General features: G+C 43.2%; 1 protein-coding gene across 1 annotated transcript; it reads right to left on the bottom strand.

Moving 5' to 3' along the window:
• Positions 1-781: 781 nt before the first annotated feature.
• Positions 782-12,162, bottom strand: LOC306930346 (uncharacterized protein). The gene is made up of 5 exons (XM_079511271.1): positions 11,696-12,162; positions 8,421-8,618; positions 5,984-6,190; positions 4,184-4,327; positions 782-2,777 (listed from the first exon to the last, which is right to left on the bottom strand). Exons 2-4 carry the CDS (start codon positions 8,601-8,603, stop codon positions 4,202-4,204), a joined length of 516 nt encoding a protein of 171 aa, XP_079367397.1. The 5' UTR covers positions 8,604-8,618; positions 11,696-12,162; the 3' UTR covers positions 782-2,777; positions 4,184-4,201.
• Positions 12,163-18,067: the final 5,905 nt, after the last annotated feature.

Genomic DNA, 18,067 nt, shown 5'->3' with positions numbered 1-18,067 from the left:
ATTGGCCGCCGACCCCCATCTGAAAATATGTAGTTGCAGGGACCCCCACCAGAAGCAAAGATTTGAGTTAAAAACGTTCGCTCTGAAAGAAAATATATTCAAAGATTTGCGCCACATTTTTACGATTAAAAGAAAATAGCAGACCTACAAGCTCGTAGTGCGGCACTCGGTGCCGCGCTATGAGCTTGTAGATCTGCTATTTTTCAATGGCTAAAGTATAATATAATGCTTAAAACACCAAACGGGGTTCCCGCCCCAAAATGGGTTAATGTCTGAAACATCCGACGGTATAATTAAAAAGAGTTACAATAGAGAAATAATCTACCAAAGACAACAACTTTTTGTGCCATGTTTATATAGGTTTTACATACAAAAGATACTTAAGAAACTAAATTGTGGTGGTCTTTAACCAGTCAGGTTGATAGTGTCAGATTATGTGATTCCACGACTTTAATATCTACCACTTGTCATTGTCATCCTGGAATAGAATGAATGATCATTCGATTGTATGTTATATCATGTGTCAACTCAAATGGGGAAAATGTGGATTTATTACCATACAACTAACCACTTCTTCCCTGTATGATTCCTCCTCATTATCCTCAGATGTGCATTTTGACCCAAGCATTTGCCACTAACAGGAACTAAAGGGTTCATGTCAAGGACCCCCAAGAGTATATGTAATTGACCGCCGACCACCATCTGAAAATATGTAGTTGCAGGGACCCCCCCTCCCCCTACCAGAAGCAAAGATTTGAGTTAAAAACGTTCACTCTGAAAGAATATATATTCAAAGATTTGCAACACATTTTCACTATTTAAAATATTTAAAAAAGCAGACCTACAAGCTTGCGAGTGCCGCGCTATAAACTTGTAGATCTGCTATTTTTCAATGGATAACATAATGTATAACATAATGCTTAAAACACCAAACGGGGTATCCGCCCCAAAATGGGTTAATGTCTGAAATATCCGACGGTATAATTTTTGTGCCATGTTTATATAGGTTTTACATACAAAAGATACTTAAGAAACTAAATTATGGTGGTCTTTAACCAGGTTGATAGTGTCAGATTATGTGATTCCACAACTTTAATATCTACCACTTGTCATTGTCATCCTGGAATAGAATGAATGATCATTCGATTGTATGTTATATCATGTTATGTCAACTCAAATGGGGAAAATGTGGATTTATTACCATACAACTAACCACTTCTTCCCTGTGTGATACCTCCTCATTATCCTCTGATGTGCATTTTGACCCAAGCATTTGCCACTAACTGCAACTAAAGGGTCCCCCCCCCCCCCCCCCCCCCCATGTATGAGTCCTCATTCGTCTATGGGCTTTTCCCCTGTATGAGTCCTCATGTGTGTTTTTAGAGTATCATTCCTAGTAAAGCCTTTACCACAGACGTTACAAGTAAAGGGCTTTTCCCCTGTATGAGTCCTCATGTGTGATTTTACATTACTTATTTGAAGAAAGCCTTTACCACACACGTTACAAGTAAAGGGCTTTTCCCCTGTATGAGTCCTCATGTGTGTTTTTAAATCACAACTCTGAAGAAAGCCTTTACCACAAACTGTACAAGTGAAGGGCTTTTCCCCTGTATGAGTCCTCATGTGTATTTTTAGAGTACCACTCTGTGTACAGCCTTTACCACAAACGTTACAAGTAAAGGGCTTTTCCCCTGTATGAGTCCTCATGTGTGTTTTTAGAGTATTAATCCAAGAAAAGCCTTTACCACAGACGTTACAAGTAAAGGGCTTTTCCGCTGTATGAGACCTCATGTGTGATTTTAATTGAACACTCTGAGCAAAGCCTTTACCACAGATGTTACAAGTAAAGGGCTTTTCCCCTGTATGAGTCCTCATGTGTGTTTTTAGATTACTGATGTTAAGACAGCCTTTACCACACACGTTACAAGTAAAGGGCTTTTCCCCTGTATGAGTCCTCATGTGTGATTTTAGAGCACCACTCTGAGCAAAGCCTTTACCACACACATTACAAGTAAAGGGCTTTTCCCCTGTATGAGTCCTCATGTGTGATTTTAGATTACAACTCTGAGCAAAGCCTTTACCACAGACGTTACAAGTAAAGGGCTTTTCCCCTGTATGAGTCCTCATGTGTGATTTTAGATCACCACTCAGAAGAAAGCCTTTACTACAAACTGTACAAGTGAAGGGCTTTTCCCCTGTATGAATCATTGTGTGCGTCGTCAGATTTGCCTTATGATTAAAACATTTGCCACAGTCTGTACAACTAAAGCGTGTCTTTCCTATGTGGCTCCTCATGGAGTGAGTATGTTTTGATGATTTCAGGTCCTTGGACAGCTTGCTGCTCAAAGGCAATCCATGTCCTTCCACATGTTGTTTCTTGAGTGATTTCAGTGTGTTTAAAGTTGACTGACCTTCACTGGTCTCCTGCCAGTCATCACTGTCTTCAGTGTCAGATTCAGAACAGTGTGAAGAGAGGAGCTGGTCGTCACTAGTTGGTTGTGATGTTCCACAGTCCTCTACATCAGCTTGTGTTTTCATGTGTTGAGTTGAGGGGCTGGCTACAGGGTCTGTCTCTCCGTTTTCATAATCATGAACATCTTCACTTTTCACTGCTTGTAATGTCAATGTTGACCCATCAGCCTCCACTGGTCTTTGAAGTAGCTCCTCTTGTTCATCTTTAATCTGTGGTGGTTGTGGTTCCTCCTGGACCAGACTGGAGCTCCTCTCCTGTTGTTCAGTAAAAACCTCCTCTTTACACACAGGGAGGTGAGGGACGGCTAGAAAAAATACACAAAGAGAGAAAAACATTTCATGTTTGAACTTTGCATTTTTCCAATGTAGTGTTTCCTGTTTCATAGCTTTGTTAGTGTTGGAGGAACGTAATCTTCTCCATTTAGCGGAATTACCGCGGAATTTGAACACGTTCATCTTGTAGTTTACTTTACCGGCCAGCGTGATTTATTTGGGTTAAGCTGCAGTGGACGCACCCTGCCCCTCCCCTCATTGCTGACTAATATGTTGTGAGCTGGTCTGGACCGACTGGACGATACTATTATATAACTATCAAAAGATGATGTCGGAAGTCCTGTCCGATTTATTTGCAGAGGAGCTGACTGTCACTGCCGAGTCATCGTCATTCAATTACTTTTAATTGGACGGGGGTTGTTGTTTGCCAACACTCATGGATTACCTCCGTTGTCAAGCCTCTGAACTTGAAGCATAAAAACAGGAAGGCGAGTGGTTTGGGTAAGTAGCATTTACATTTAGGCTACTATTGTATTTACTAGCTGGTTTAGGTTAACATCCTGAAGTTAAAAAAAAAAGAAAAATGTGCCCGCTGCGTCATCGATCGCTCCAAGAGCTGAGCACCGCGACTGTGTGAGAGAAAGCGAAAGAGAGAGTGCGTCTGTTTGCAGAGAATGTGCGTGCGAGCGAGATAAAGTGAAAGTGTGTGTAGAGAGCGTGCGCGCATGCGAGCGAAGGAGAGAGAGGGAGTGTCTGTTTGGAGAGACTAGTGTGTGTGTGTACGTGTGAGAGAGAATATGAATGTTTTCTCATGCCAATAAAGCTCCTTTGAATTGAATTGAGAGAGACAGACAGAGAGAGAGAGAGAGAGAGCCCCCTTAGCTGAGAGAGATGAAGCGGGATCCAGGGACGAAATTGAAGGAATTGACGAAATCGAAGGTTTGACTAATAGATCTTACTTTGTTGTGGTACTTTAAGGTTTATTTAGCTTGTTTAGAGTTATTTTTGTTTCCTAGACGGGCTCTCTACCCATTCAGCTGTCCCTCTCTAAAGGCCACTAGAAAAACTAGAATGATAAACATATGAGTGAATAGTGAGTGTGACAACAGCCCCCTTCATTGTATTTTTTCCCCAAAAGAAAATTACAAATAAATAAACACGTATTCAGAAGGACAATATCAGTCACCAGAACCAAGGATGGGTGTTTTCTGTGTATCTACGATGGTTAAAATGGAGTTTGAAGTTACAATGGGGTTGTATATAATAGGAAGGGAACTTGTCTGATAAAAATTAATATAAAATATCTAAATACTGAATGGAGCATATTAAAAACTGTCCAGGTTGTTCACAAAAGCCTGAGTAGACGATAACATTAACCACAATTATTTTGAAAGTGAAATATCCCTTTATGTAAGTAAGTAAACAAAACCGCACATACCTATACGGTACAACTTTACTACAGGTTGCATCTTCGCATCAAACTGTACACGTCTCTGGTCCACCTCTGGCTGTTCCCCTGACAACGTTGAATGTCTTTTGGAGGCCATCTCTCTAGATATGGTAGACCTCTCCCTGTGGTGCTCTGTGGAAATCACCAGTAGAAACAACTTGTACTTATCATTCAATTAAGCATTATTACACGAGAGGGTGTGGGTTAACGTGATTATTGCCACGACAGGGATGCGGTGAGGAACGAGACGAAGTCGAGTTCCGCAAGCATCACTGAAGTGGCAATAATCACGTTAACCCACACCCTCTCGTGTAATAATGCAATTATACAACAGTCACTACGACCACAAATGTCCCAAGAAACTAGCTAGCCTAGCCACCGAGTTTGCTAGCGCTCTGGGAGAACAGAGCAGCTGAATTCTTTGTTTTGATTAGGTGGTGAATGGTGCTGGTTTAACCCACGGCTAGAAGCCTGTTTCAACCAATCAGATTGCTTCCTCGAAACGACCTGTGGTATAATAAGGATTTACTGAACAACTGAACAACCAGGAAAAGTCTGGTGACCACCGGAGAGACGGGTGACAGCCGGAATATAGACGGCACCCGGGAGCAGTATGGGTTGGAGCCCCAGCCTGTGTCTTCTGTGAGGAGGAAGCCCAACAACCCCGCGGTGAGGCCTTTAGGAGGGCCATTCAGGCTGCAAGCGGAGTCTGCAGCACCACCGTTGCTCAGGTGGAGCCTGCAGCACCACCGTTGCCCAGGTGGAGCCTGCAGAACCACCGTTGCCCAGGTGGAGCCTGCAGAACCACCGTTGCCCAGGTGGAGCCTGCAGAACCATTGTGGCTCAAGAATCCACCACTCCTGAATGAAGTGTCTGGTGCTGATTGATGACCATTTATGCCAAAAATCTTAATCGCTATACATGATTATGGGTTCAAACCTGTTACTATACTTTCGTAGCGGCACGAGCACAAACATGCTGTGTGTCTGTCTGTCTTTTGGGGGAACATGAGTTACCAAACTATATATTTATCGTTAGTTGCTGAATGACCCTTTAGTCTTGTTAGAATGAAAGAACGAAATTACATCGGATAGATGCACCTGATATCCTCAGTGATGTATCCCAAGGTCATCGGGGTTCAGGGTCTCGCGAACATCATACCCCTCACTCGGGTGACCCAGCCGAGTGATCAAGTCCCGACTTACGTCCCAGTAGCTACCCTCGATCTTGACTGGAACTCAGCTATGCTTTCTATGGCATAGGCAGCTCCCGGCAGTATCCGCCGGGAGAAACTAGACATGACATGCAGGACATAACATAACTTAACAAAGGTGCAGACGATCAGAAATCAGCAGAGAGAGACCGACTTTGTGCTACTGTATGCCGAATTGAAGTGGACTCTGCCCCAGATTTTTTTTTCTCCCTGGAAATAAAAACGTCTCCGAGGCTACCCTCGATCAGACCCACTAGGGAAAGACCAGAGCCACACAATCCGTTGGAACCACTCCGGAACTACTCTGCCGGGACTGGGAGGCACAATTATGGCAAGTGGAGGGACTAGGCTCTGTGGGTTGACTCCAGTCCGGGCCCCTCCTATGTCTCACCAGGTCCACTCCTGCTCTCACCACGAGTACAGCCAGGACCTGTGCGTTGGACCAGACTCCCAGCACCAGACACTTCATTCAGGAGTAGTGGATTCTGAGATTAATACTAATACAAATATAAATTTGTTTTACCTGAGAGTATCGCACCACATCTTCCTACGTAGTAATGTTAAAGTTGACTCACCAGTGTCCTCTTCCTGTTCTTCTTTAATCTGTGGAGGGTGTGGTTCCTCCTGGACCAGACTGGAGCTCCTCTCCTGATGTTGTGGAGGTTGTGGTTCCTCCTGGACCAGACTGGAACTCCTCTCCTGTTGTTCCTCTTTAATCTGTGGATGTTGTGGTTCCTCCAGGACCAGACTGGATCTCCTCTCATCATATTCAGATGAAACCTCTTCACACACAGACAGGAGGAGAGAGAAGGTAGCATCAGCAGAGCAACTCAAAGATGACATTTATTCTCCTATTTGTTTTGTCAGGATAACCCTCGTTTCACAAAATAAGTGTCTCGAGTCTCTTCACAATGCCTCGCAGAGCAAGGTATTGTGAATAGAGCCCGGCATCCGTCTCACCGATGTATCCGTCATTTTAGGCGCCGTTGCCCGATATCGGACATTATTTCACTGAAGTTTTTTTCATCATTAATGTAACCTACACAATGTAATACACCCTTATGAAACATGCTCTTTTGGTTTGATATTAATTAATTTCTAACAGCTGCAGAGAATGGATTTAAAAGGCACTGCGCGCGCCGTGCCTGTGTCTCTGGAGCCTAGGCTGCAGCAGAAAACTCTGCCATGTGAGTGACTGTCATAAATGGAAGTCCAGTCCAGAGTACGAACGGAGCACGGATCACATTTATTGAAATTTTATTGACATTTACAGAAAAGATTTCCAGCACAGGATGAAATCCTCTCCATCAACACCCCACCCCCATCCCTTCTGCTCGAGCCTTGAGTAGTGAATTAGTTGACAAAAAAGCCACAGAACATTTTGTTTATACATAGCGAGGTCACGTCAGGGTGACAAAAAAGTCAGTTAGCATGCCACCATTTTCCCCCTTGCAGAGACTCTGCATTCTATGATCCTATAGTTTACTGAGACACTACACTGTCTCTCTGCATTCTATGATCCTATAGTTTACTGAGACACTACACTGTCTCTCTGCATTCTATGATCCTATAGTTTACTGAGACACTACTGTCTCTCTGCATTCTATGATCCTATAGTTTACTGAGGCACTACACTGTCTCTGCATTCTATAGTTTACTGATGCACTATACTGTCTCTCTGCATTCTATGATCCTATAGTTTACTGAGACACTACACTGTTTCTGCATTTCTATGTATTTATTTTACACCAGATTATGTCTTTTCTATGACAGTACTAAATTGATTGACATTGTTTTATATTTACAGACATGTCAGCCGACATGTCCACTGAACAGCCTTCCACTACTGCTGCGGTTGCTGCGGATGCTATTGATGCTGCCGTTTCCATGGAAACAAAATCATGTTTATAGTTTTTAGTCATCACAGGTTACAGTAAAAAAGAAAAAAAAAACAAGTAGGTGAAATTAGCTTCATACATTTACTTATTTTATGGTTTTGTGTATTCCTGTCTTAGATGGTGAGTCTGCAACTCCGGGGTGGTCTAGTGTCAGGTGGCAGCCGACCGAGATCCCCTTTACTGCACAGCCTGGGCCTAGGAGGGCCTGGGAGGAGGTGGGGGTACCCCAACTACCAAATGTACTTGAATTACTTTTTCCCCCCTTTTGAATACTGTAAAGCTCAGGTTTACATACAGTTTGCACTGTTTGCACTACATACAGTACAACTGTTTGCTACTAGACATGATTGCACAACTGTGTATATATGTAAAAAGTACATTTGATTGATTGATTTGTTATGGACCATTGAAGACGGATCAGTGTCACTAAATACAGCCATCTGTTATAATACAGTCCTATAATGAGGTTCATATTTATATAATTGAAAATATATTTTTTTTAAATATTATTATAGTCGACACCATAAGTTTTAATTTGAGATATGTCATCGATATGTAGTCCTAGTAGAAAGTACTTTGAAAGTACTTTGTTTCACAAAAATGCTCATAACTTTTTCCAAAGTTGTTTTGGGTGAAAACAGGCTGTATTCAGCTGCTTACAGCTTCATACCGGTACATTTGATCAACTCAGTTTATTTTTTCCATGATAGCAGACATGTTAATGCTTCTTTTAAGATATTGTGTGTTCACAAAGACAAAACTGAGAATATATTCTATAATTCTTAAGATATGTCTCCAGATTCTAAGAAACCCATTGGCATTACATACATGGCTCGAATCTGGCCTTGGCGCCAAGAGTGTTAGCTAAACATGATTATGGGTTCAAACTTGTTGTGCTATACTTTTGTAGTGGCACAAGCGGAAACAATATGCTGTGTGTCTGTCTGTCTTTTAGGGGACCATGAGTTACCAAACTATATTTTTATCGTTACGGTTGCTGAATGACAATTTATACTTAAATTACTTAGTTAAAATATTAAAAAATATGAATTTGTTTTACCTGAGAGAGTATTGCACCACATATTCCTACGTAGTAATGTCAAAGTTGACTCACCAGTCTCGTCTTCCTGTTCATCTTTAATCTGTGGAGGTTGTGGTTCCTCCTGGACCAGACTGGAACTCCTCTCCTGTTGTTGTGGTTCTTCCTGGACCAGACTGGATCTCCTCTCCTGTTGTTCCTCTTTAACCTGTGGAGGGTGTGGTTCCTCCTGGACCAGACTGGATCTCCTCTCCTCATATTCAGATGAAACCTCTTTACACACAGACAGAAGGAGGAGAGAGAAGGAAGCATCAGCAGAGCAACTCAAAGTGCTTTTGTCAACTCAAAGATGACATTTATTCTCCTATTCGTTTTGTCAGGATAACCATCGTTGTCTCGAGTCTCTTCACAACGCCTCGCAGAGCAAGGTGTGAGTAGAGCCCGACATCGGTCTCACCGATGTATCCGTCATGTTTGGCACCGATGCCGACATTATTTCACCGATGTGTTTTTCATTAATGTAACCTACACTTGTCTTTTAGAATGTAATACGCCCTTATGAAACGCGCTCTTTCGGTTTGATATTAATCCATTTCTTACAGCTGCGGAGAATGGATTTAAAAAGGCACTGCGCGCGCCGTGCCTCTGATCGGGAGCCTAGGCTGCAGCAGAAAACCCTGCCCTGTGAGTGACTGTCATAAATGGAAGTCCAGCTGTCATTCCGGACCCCTCGACCTGAGAACTTTTACATGGACGTGAAACTAGAGGACAATATCTCACTCCGGAGCGTGGAGCACATTTATGCCGCCCATGTCTCCTTGCTCACTGGGAGCGGAGGCATCCGATCTATGGCTGTGTATACAGGATAGGGTTGGGTGACGATACGAATCTATCGTCAATCACGATTTGGATGAGTATTTTCAGGGCGATTTTATTTTTTATTTTGCAAAATAATACTCAATCTTATCAAAAATTCAACTCTTCAAACGTAGCCTGTACAAGTGTGAGCAAAATGCGAAGGCCAGCAGCCACCGGTAGAAAGCCCTCCTCCCCTTGTAATGGTATGCTCCTGCCCAAGTAGCAGCCCGCACTCCCCGAGTCCCAGCAGCACCGTCTGGGCGGGGAGACGTTACTGTGGAGCAGGCTACTGTGTTTACACTGTCACTCCAGTCCGGACCCAGTTAAATAATATACAGTTACACTGATGTCTCGTGTCTCATCACCCAACGTGCTTCAATGCACGGCCGTGAAGTCGGGGGGGGGGAAATAAAAAAATAAAGAAATAAAAGGAGCAACATGCTATGCTAACACTACAAGCCATGGTGGTGATGATAGCTTAGCTTAGCTTGCTGCTCGTCTGTTCAACTTCACTTCATCTCCGCCTGTAATTTATTTCTTAATTTGTTACCCTGACACCCGCACTGCAAAAAACAGACGGATCTACAAGCGAACAACGCGTAGCGAACAACGCTGCAAAAACAGGCACGACACGATGCCTTGAGAGCTTGTGTTGTGGATCAGCAGCTGCTGTGGGAGTGCGGGCTGCTCAGAGCGGACGGCTCGGGCCGGCGCTCCTAGCCGTTCGAGTCCCCGACGATGCGGGGAGGCAAGACTTCTCCGGGGAGGAGGAAAAGTTACTAGGGCAGGCTACATGTTGCTGCGGCTAACAACACTGTCACCAGACATGGTGGTTGTGATGTTAGCTTGCAGCTGCTTGTCCGTTCCAACTTCACTTCATCTCCACCTGTAACTTATTTCTTATTTTGTTACCCTGGCTGCGCTGCAAAAAACAGACAGATATACAAGCTCTCAACGCGCCGCGAACGGCGCAGCAAAAACAGGCAGGACGCGACGCCTGAGAGCTTGTAGATCTGGCTTTTTTGCGACCCCCAGTGAGCTGTTCTCACTTTACTTTTATGACACGAATATATGGTCCATCGGCGATTTTTGGACAGACGATGGGCGATTGAAAAAAATGGGCATATCGCCCAACCTTAATACAGGAATATATGTAATTTATGTATGATCACAGACATTCTAGGGCTAGTATAACTATAGCCATGGTTCACATGACGGTCGTACTTTACGAGCGTCATGGCTTAACTTCCGCCTGTTTTACGCGATCGCTACATTTACAGAGCAAACGTGTACATAAACATTCAGATTTCAAATATAAAGTACTCACCACATGTGCCACGGGTGTTATAAATTCACTGGTACAGCGATTAGCATTGCTGCATCCCGCGTTGTGTAATAAAAGGCATTTTTATCCGAGCTGTTTTTTTTTTCCATTGGCTTTCAACTACACGCCCCTATCGGTCGGGAGGAGTGTGGCACTGGGTTTGTTCGATATAGGCCCGCTGACTGCACTGCCAATACAGACAAATAGGCGAGTGCACTCCCGGTGTGCAACTGTGAATTTCTCAAACGAACCCCATTTGAGAAAAGTAGTCGGGGTGCTCGGATAAAAATGCTTTTTATTAAACAACGCGGGATGCAGCAATGCTAATTGCTGTACCAGCAACTTTCTAACACCCGTGGCACATGTGGTGAGGACTTTATATTTGAAATCTGAATGTTTATGTACACGTTTTCCATGTAAATGTAGCGATCGCGTAAAACTGGCTTCTGTTGCGTCATGACATGTGTTGGAGCCAGTTTTATGTTTTCTTTATTTGTTCACTTCTTTCATAATGTTTTCATTTTCATATACCGGTATATCAAATATTGTTTTGGAAAAGATAAAGATATAATTTGGATTAATAGAAGCCTCCACCTCTAATTAGAAACTTAGTATGTCATGTCAATTTAGTGAGCCCCTTTGCACTTCCTTTATAATTTCTCCCCTTCAAAGTAAAAGCTCCTCTGCAGTGATTCTAGAACAGTGAATTGTAACTTGTATTTTTGAAAGGCTCAGTGGGAGAGGAAGTGGGGTAGCCTGTTTAAGGTCTCTTGACATGTCTTTTGAGAACAATGGAAAATGTTTGGTGAGGCTGGGATGGAATACAGTTGTTGACCTAATTTCATACTTACTTACTAGCATACTAATGTATTTCTTATTTATTTTGGAGCTATTAATTTGACCTTTTCAATTTGATTATTCAAGTGGACTTTTGTGGAACATAATAGTTTTTCGTTGAATTACAATTCCTCTTTGCACCTTTTTTCTGTTGGATATGGAGTATGAGTCAAGACACCCCAGGGCCCTCACCATGTGGAGTTAGAGGTTTGGATCGTTGAATGCCGCTACATGTTTCAGGGCTAGTATAACTACTGGTAAATGTAGTTCCGTCCAGCTAGCTTAATGCTACTTGTTGTAGCTAAACTGGTGTTGTTCAGAGTCTACTAACCTGCAGTGTGTAGATCGATGTCCATATCAAAATCAATGTCCAGCAGTTTGTTTTGTGTCTCCAGCAGAGTTTCTAGTGTCTCCATCTCTCTCTGGAAGAGGTTGACCATGAACTCTCCCACCGCGCTGAGGCGCTCCAACACAAACACTCTGACGCTAAGCTCCACACTACAAACATCAGCAGCGCCACGCTGTTTGTCCACAACAAACAATATCTCCTCTCCCACCGACGCTAGCTGTTCATTTATCTTCAGCCGTACAGACTCCATTTGACGCTTTTCACCTCCTTTAGCAGACATTTCCACCAAGCTTTCTGTTCCTACTGTAATATAGAATGTGTAATAAAGGCACAAACATCAACAATTCCCGAGAGACACGACGACATGTTTGAGTTGTTCAACAAACGCCTTCTCCGTAATGGAAAACTAGCCGCAGCCACGTGACTTGATGCAAACAAGCACTTCCGGGTCAAAACTTTTCCACGCATGCGCAACAAAAGGATCCAGGCCTCCAGGCACTGTTGCCTAAATGCCTTTCGCCTCCTGTTGGTGGGGGTGTGTAACTGTCACTGAATGATAGATAGATAGATAGATAGATAGATAGATAGATAGATAGATAGATAGATAGATAGATAGATAGATAGATAGATAGATAGATAGATAGATAGATAGATAGATAGATGCGTTTTGCAACTGCCTTCGAATCTTCAAATAGACGATCTACAACCTTGTGTTGCGGTGTGACACGCTTTGAGCTTGTAGATCAGCTTTTTGCACTTTTGACAATTTGAATCCATGATGCATTGATATTAAAAGGAAAAAGTACTTTGCAATTTGTCATTTTGAATACTTGAGTATGCGTACTTTGTCCACCACTGATGACTGGACATCAGGGAGTCTAAATTAGTACCTATTAGTTATTACCTAGTAATTATTACTGGCGGTTCATGAGCTGGCAGTTCATGATCTATGGCTGTTTTTCAATTGAGTGCTATAGCGCCACCCTTTGGCCAATGGTTGTGGGCTTTGTCTCTAAGAAGGGTGACAGCCCTCTACCATAATGCCACATTTCGTAAAAAACAACTGCATGGTTTGGACTGGAGCGCTGACATAAGAAAATATGTATAATTCAAAATAGTGGGTGATCTTCACTGATCTAATGCATTCACATGGAATCAGGCAAGCGGTAGACGGCAAACAGCAAAACCTGCTGGAAGGCACGGCAAAAAGATTTAATATTTTAACATTGATGCCGTCTGCCGGTAACATTGATGCCAGATCACCGGATCTGGCTGCCGGGCTGCCGTGCTGTCCTGTTCCCGTCCACTAAAATGACTTCCGGTTTGCCATCTACCGCTTGCCTGATTCCATGTGAATGCAGCATTAGCCAGGGTCAGAGGTCAAAAGTCAGATCACGAAAGTTGTTCGACATCAGGAGATGCATATGTCTATCGAAGTTTTATTGTTGGTTCGGTCAAACGGTTCATGAGCTATGCCTGTTCAAAGTTTGCATTTTCGATTGAGTGTTATAGCGCCACCATTTGGCCAATGGCCGTGGGCTTTGCGTTCTCACCGTTTGGCATACCCCTCTGCCATATTGCCAAGTTTAACGAAAACCGATTGCCCGGTTAAGCCAGAAATGCAATTTTGTTTTTAAGGGGCCAGGCACTTCGGGCGCGGCCCCTTAAAAACAGACAACTACAATAAGGGACCATTAGCCATATGCCCCTTAATAACTGAACTGGAGACACCCCCAAAAACTGCCAAGCAGTATGATTTGAGTCATTACATTTTGTTTGACACTGTTTCATATTGTGAAAATTAATTTCTAATACTTTCTTAGATAGGTGACAATTTGGACAATTTGGAATATTGTATATTTTCTGTAAAATGGTTTTTTTTAATTACATTTGACGCAGTGATGGTCTCATAATATATTTTTTTCTTGTTTTTAGTTTTTCTTTTGGAGGTTACAAAAATACCAGATACTCTGTATAGACTGTGTTAGCAGAGCTGCCATTACAGCGATAAGGAAGAGTCTAGATAGCCTGGAGCTAGTCGGACTAAACAAATTATACACACATTGGGTAACAGGCATATCCGGTACTTCCGGTATGGCACTTCAGAATAAGGGTTTATCGTTTACATATATACAGACAATAAAGATCACATCTTAACAGACTGTCATCATGGGAATGTGTCGCTGCACTAAGAGGTGTTGGTATAGAAAGAGTGAGACCACAGCATGTCATGATGGATCAATCCACATCTTTAATGTCAATCCTCCGGCCGGCCTGCCAGCCAGGAGAAGAGCCCCAAAACACTGTATTCTAGGTCCACTGGTGACAGTTAAGAAAAGGCAGGCACGTGCATAGGCTTCAGCCCCTGCCCCTTTACCCATCTGTAAAAAACTGCCCTCTCCAGTCCATGAAAGTAGCTGTAGAAGCCATTTAACAGTTTTTGTATTTTCTGATTATTATTTGTTATTTAGCCTTAATAGTTTGATTTTGATTATTGGCTAATTTAATTATTGTTTTGGGCACAAACGGGCACGCCTCCCAGGCCTAGGCTATAATTATGGACAGGTGTGTTGGGGAAATTATGCACCTACGTGGAGACACGTTTTTTACCAGCACCACAGAGAGCCAAGAAAGAATGTCATATGCACTTTATTCTTATTAAAGCAAAGCAAAAATGAGTTCTACCTGTGGACATTGGATAGCTTTATGCCTGCGTAAGCCTACAACCACAGAATGGGTGCATCAGTGAGTTTGTCAACAATTTGTTTGAAAGCTGACAAACAGCACTTAAAACAGTAAAAACCTATCCATTTGGACTGGAACAAGAGGATCAAGGATTGGAGTCTGGAAGGAGTTCAAGGACAAGACAAGAGACAAACTCAAACGAATATCAAGTGGACACGCAGCGCAGCACAAACCCTCATCAAAAGCCCTTGGTATGTAATGAAACACCGAAAAGGCTGTACAGGAAAACAGCAAATAACTACTGGAGTTATTTTATTTTCATGTGTCACTCACTGCTACCTTTTATTGGTGACACGTTGCTGACATTTGCTGCACTACCGTCCATTGTTTTATTTTTGATGTATTGTCACTGTCGGACTTTTATTGGTGACAAGTTTTCTGCATTGCCGTCCGTTATGATTGATGTTTTGTCACTGCCGGACTTTTATTAGTGACACAAACGCCTTTTTTGCACTGCCTTTATTTAATTTGGGCAATTGCTTTGCTATTTTTGCACCTGAACCGGACATTATGGTGAACTGTCAACAGCGCTGCTGCACTTTGAAGTTTACATTCTGCACTGCACTTTATTGTGCTAAAAGGGGAAATTGCAAATATGTCAGATGTCATGGAGTCTGTGAGCAATGGTGCACAACTACCGGAAAAAAGGAACCCAAAATTAACGGAAAAGGGCATGGCTTTGCATAAAGAAAACAGTCTCAAAACACTGAAGACAAAAAGCACACGCACTGGCCAGTGCATTGATAAAGTCAGAGGGCTTATAAATTCTACTGAGAATGTCACAAAAATGCAATCTGAAATTAACACTTTGAAAACATGCTTTGATGAAATGAGCCATGCGTATGATGCATTTTTTGAGGTTGCCTCTGACTGAGGAGGAGGTTAATGAGCAAAAGGAATGGTTTGAACGAAAAAAGAGAAAGTGCTGTGAATTTGAGGAGGATGTGAACAGGTGGCTTCATGAGGCTGGTCAATCATCACAAACCCTTGCTGCTAGTCATGTGACAGAAATTGATGATGACATAGGACCAGACGACAGTGTTTCCAATGTCCCAAGCAGGGCTAAAGGCTCATACATAGTCTGGATTTTCGGTGGTTAGGTGACCACCGCTCCGGTGGTGAGCTGACCACCGGAGCGGTGTTTTGGTGGTCCCCGCTCATAGTCTATCACCACCACCGTCACCGTGCCTCCCCTCCCCTCCCCGCGCCGCCACCCCGCCCACTCTGAAATCGGTCTTCCGGAAATATAGCTCCCTATGCATTGTGGGTAGAGCATTCAAGAAAATGGAGGGAGAAAGAACAGCGATGGATGAAGCAGAAAATAGCAGTACTATGGATATGGCAGCAAAGATGGCGGTGGTGAACAAGTTGTTGGAGGAGGAGGAGAGGCTCCTATTTCAGAAAGAGGAAGAAGAGGATTTGGCGTTGCGGTGTTTGGTGGAGGAAGAGCGGGAGGAGATGGCGAGTGAGCAGCGGTGGTATGTGAGGCCGCTGAACACAACACGGCCTGGGGAAGGCGACTGGGGTCTGTTGGTCCACCAAATGAGGGAAATGGATGAGGAGAGACATTTCTCTACATTTAGGATGTCAGCAGCTCGTTTTTGACGACCTTGTCCGACGCGTCCAGCCGTACATCGAACATGGTTCAAACCACAGGATCCCAATATCCCCGGCAGAACGAGTGGCAGTCACCCTGGACATTCTAGCTTGTGGCACATCCCATCAAAAGGCTGCCACAAACTACAGAATGGGTGTCTCCACGGTCTGCTCGATCGTTTCGGAGGTCAGCGAAGCCATCTGGTTGGCCCTGAAAGAGGAGTTTGTGTCCTTTCCGTCAGCTACACAGTTCCGGGACATTGCAGTTGACTTTTGGAATCTGTGGAATTTCCCCAACTGTGTAGGAGCAATCGACGGGAAACACGTTAATCTCAAGGCCACCAAATGCTGGAAGCGACTTCCACAATTACAAAGGGCACCACAGCATCGTGTTGATGGCAGTTTGCGACGCACGCTATCGTTTCACGATGGTAGACATCGGGGCATATGGTATGTCATATCAAAACTTATTTATTATCTTAAAAAAAGTGTTGTGGCCATTGTTTTGGCCCTCTCTCAATTCTCCGAATGAATGCTTTACAATTTACATTCCATTGACATTGAAATGATCATTGACAATGACTGCCTGTATTGATGGGACCTAATTATGGCACCCAGTGAACTTGGATTGTACTGCACTGATGCTTGTACAGCAGGGGTGCTCAAAAGGTAGATTGTGATCTACATGTACCAGTAGACCACAAAGGCTATGCATTGATTGATTGAATACTTTAACAGTTTGCATGGACAAGCATAGGGAAGTACAATACAAGGTCCTGCACAAGGCTAGATCTTGTTGAGCTGGTCATTTTGAAAGTAGTAAAAAATAATCACACCTGTTTGTAGGATGGAAATATACACTAATAGCTAGCGCCCCTCAAAGTGTGGGTATCCCTGCTGTATAGAATAATTGTATATGTGTGTGTATACATACATACATACACACACACACACTTGGTTTTGGTCCACACTTGACCTGTTACCCCGGCCTGTATAGAGCGTCGCAGTCCCGCCCCCTACCATGGCCCAGGAAATGATTCTCCGTTCATTTTCCTCAGACATTTCAGAAAGTATTTATTTAAAGACGTTTATGCCGCGGACAAAGCCAACTCGAGTCGTGACAAATCATGACAACAAACACAATTCTTTGGGCCGAACAAATAATTAGAAAGAAGAAAAAAACGGAAGGTTACAACACTTTTTTTGTTGTTTTTCTTCTTTGTAATTATTTGTTTGGTCCAAAATATTGTTTGTGTTGTCATGAGTTGTCACGACTCGAGTTGGCTTTGTCCGCGGCGTAACCGTCTTTAAATAAATACTTTTTGAAATGTCTATGGGAAAAATGCATTGGGATTCATTTCCTGGGCCATGGTAGGGGGCGGGACTGCGACGCTCTATACAGCAAGTATGCAGTGAATAGACTTGGACCATTCAGAATAGCTAAGACACTTGTTTAATAAATGCTGAAATACTGTCATATACATTTAAAAGTGTAGCACATTGGGATAGAGAATACATTCTATGGCACATCAGTAGTCCTACTAATCCACTAGTAATACATTAATGACCAGGTGCATGTGTTGCTAATCTGTTAATTATATTTTTGACAATGTCATGGTTATAAGTACCCTTGACAAACCATTATTTGATGTTTATTATTTCTCTCACAGGCAGAGAAAGCGATGGTGGAGTCTTCCAAGACAGTGCATCTGGTTCTCGTCTTCACAGAGGCGAGATTCAGTTACCCCCTCCCGAAGCTCTCCCTGGACGGACGATAAAGACCCCACATGTTTTTCTGGGCGATGCAGCCTTCCCCATGCTTCCCAACCTCCTGAGCCCCTATTCCAGTATGTTGTTAATACTGTAACCTGTAACTTTGCTGCTCACATACTCAACCACTGTTGTTGTTTACTGCTTTGGGGGGTGGGGGTCTGGAGTGGACAGGGCTGGATATAAGGATAATTTGCCAGGATCTATATATATGTTTGTCACAATTATCTAGTTAACTTTCTA

Source organism: Electrona antarctica (genome assembly GCF_951216825.1).
Source record: "Electrona antarctica genome assembly, chromosome: 9".
In the NCBI taxonomy this organism is placed as follows: Eukaryota; Metazoa; Chordata; class Actinopteri; order Myctophiformes; family Myctophidae; genus Electrona; species Electrona antarctica.
The sequence above is the reverse complement of the archived record's forward strand: the minus strand, read 5'-3'. Positions and strand labels throughout refer to the sequence as shown.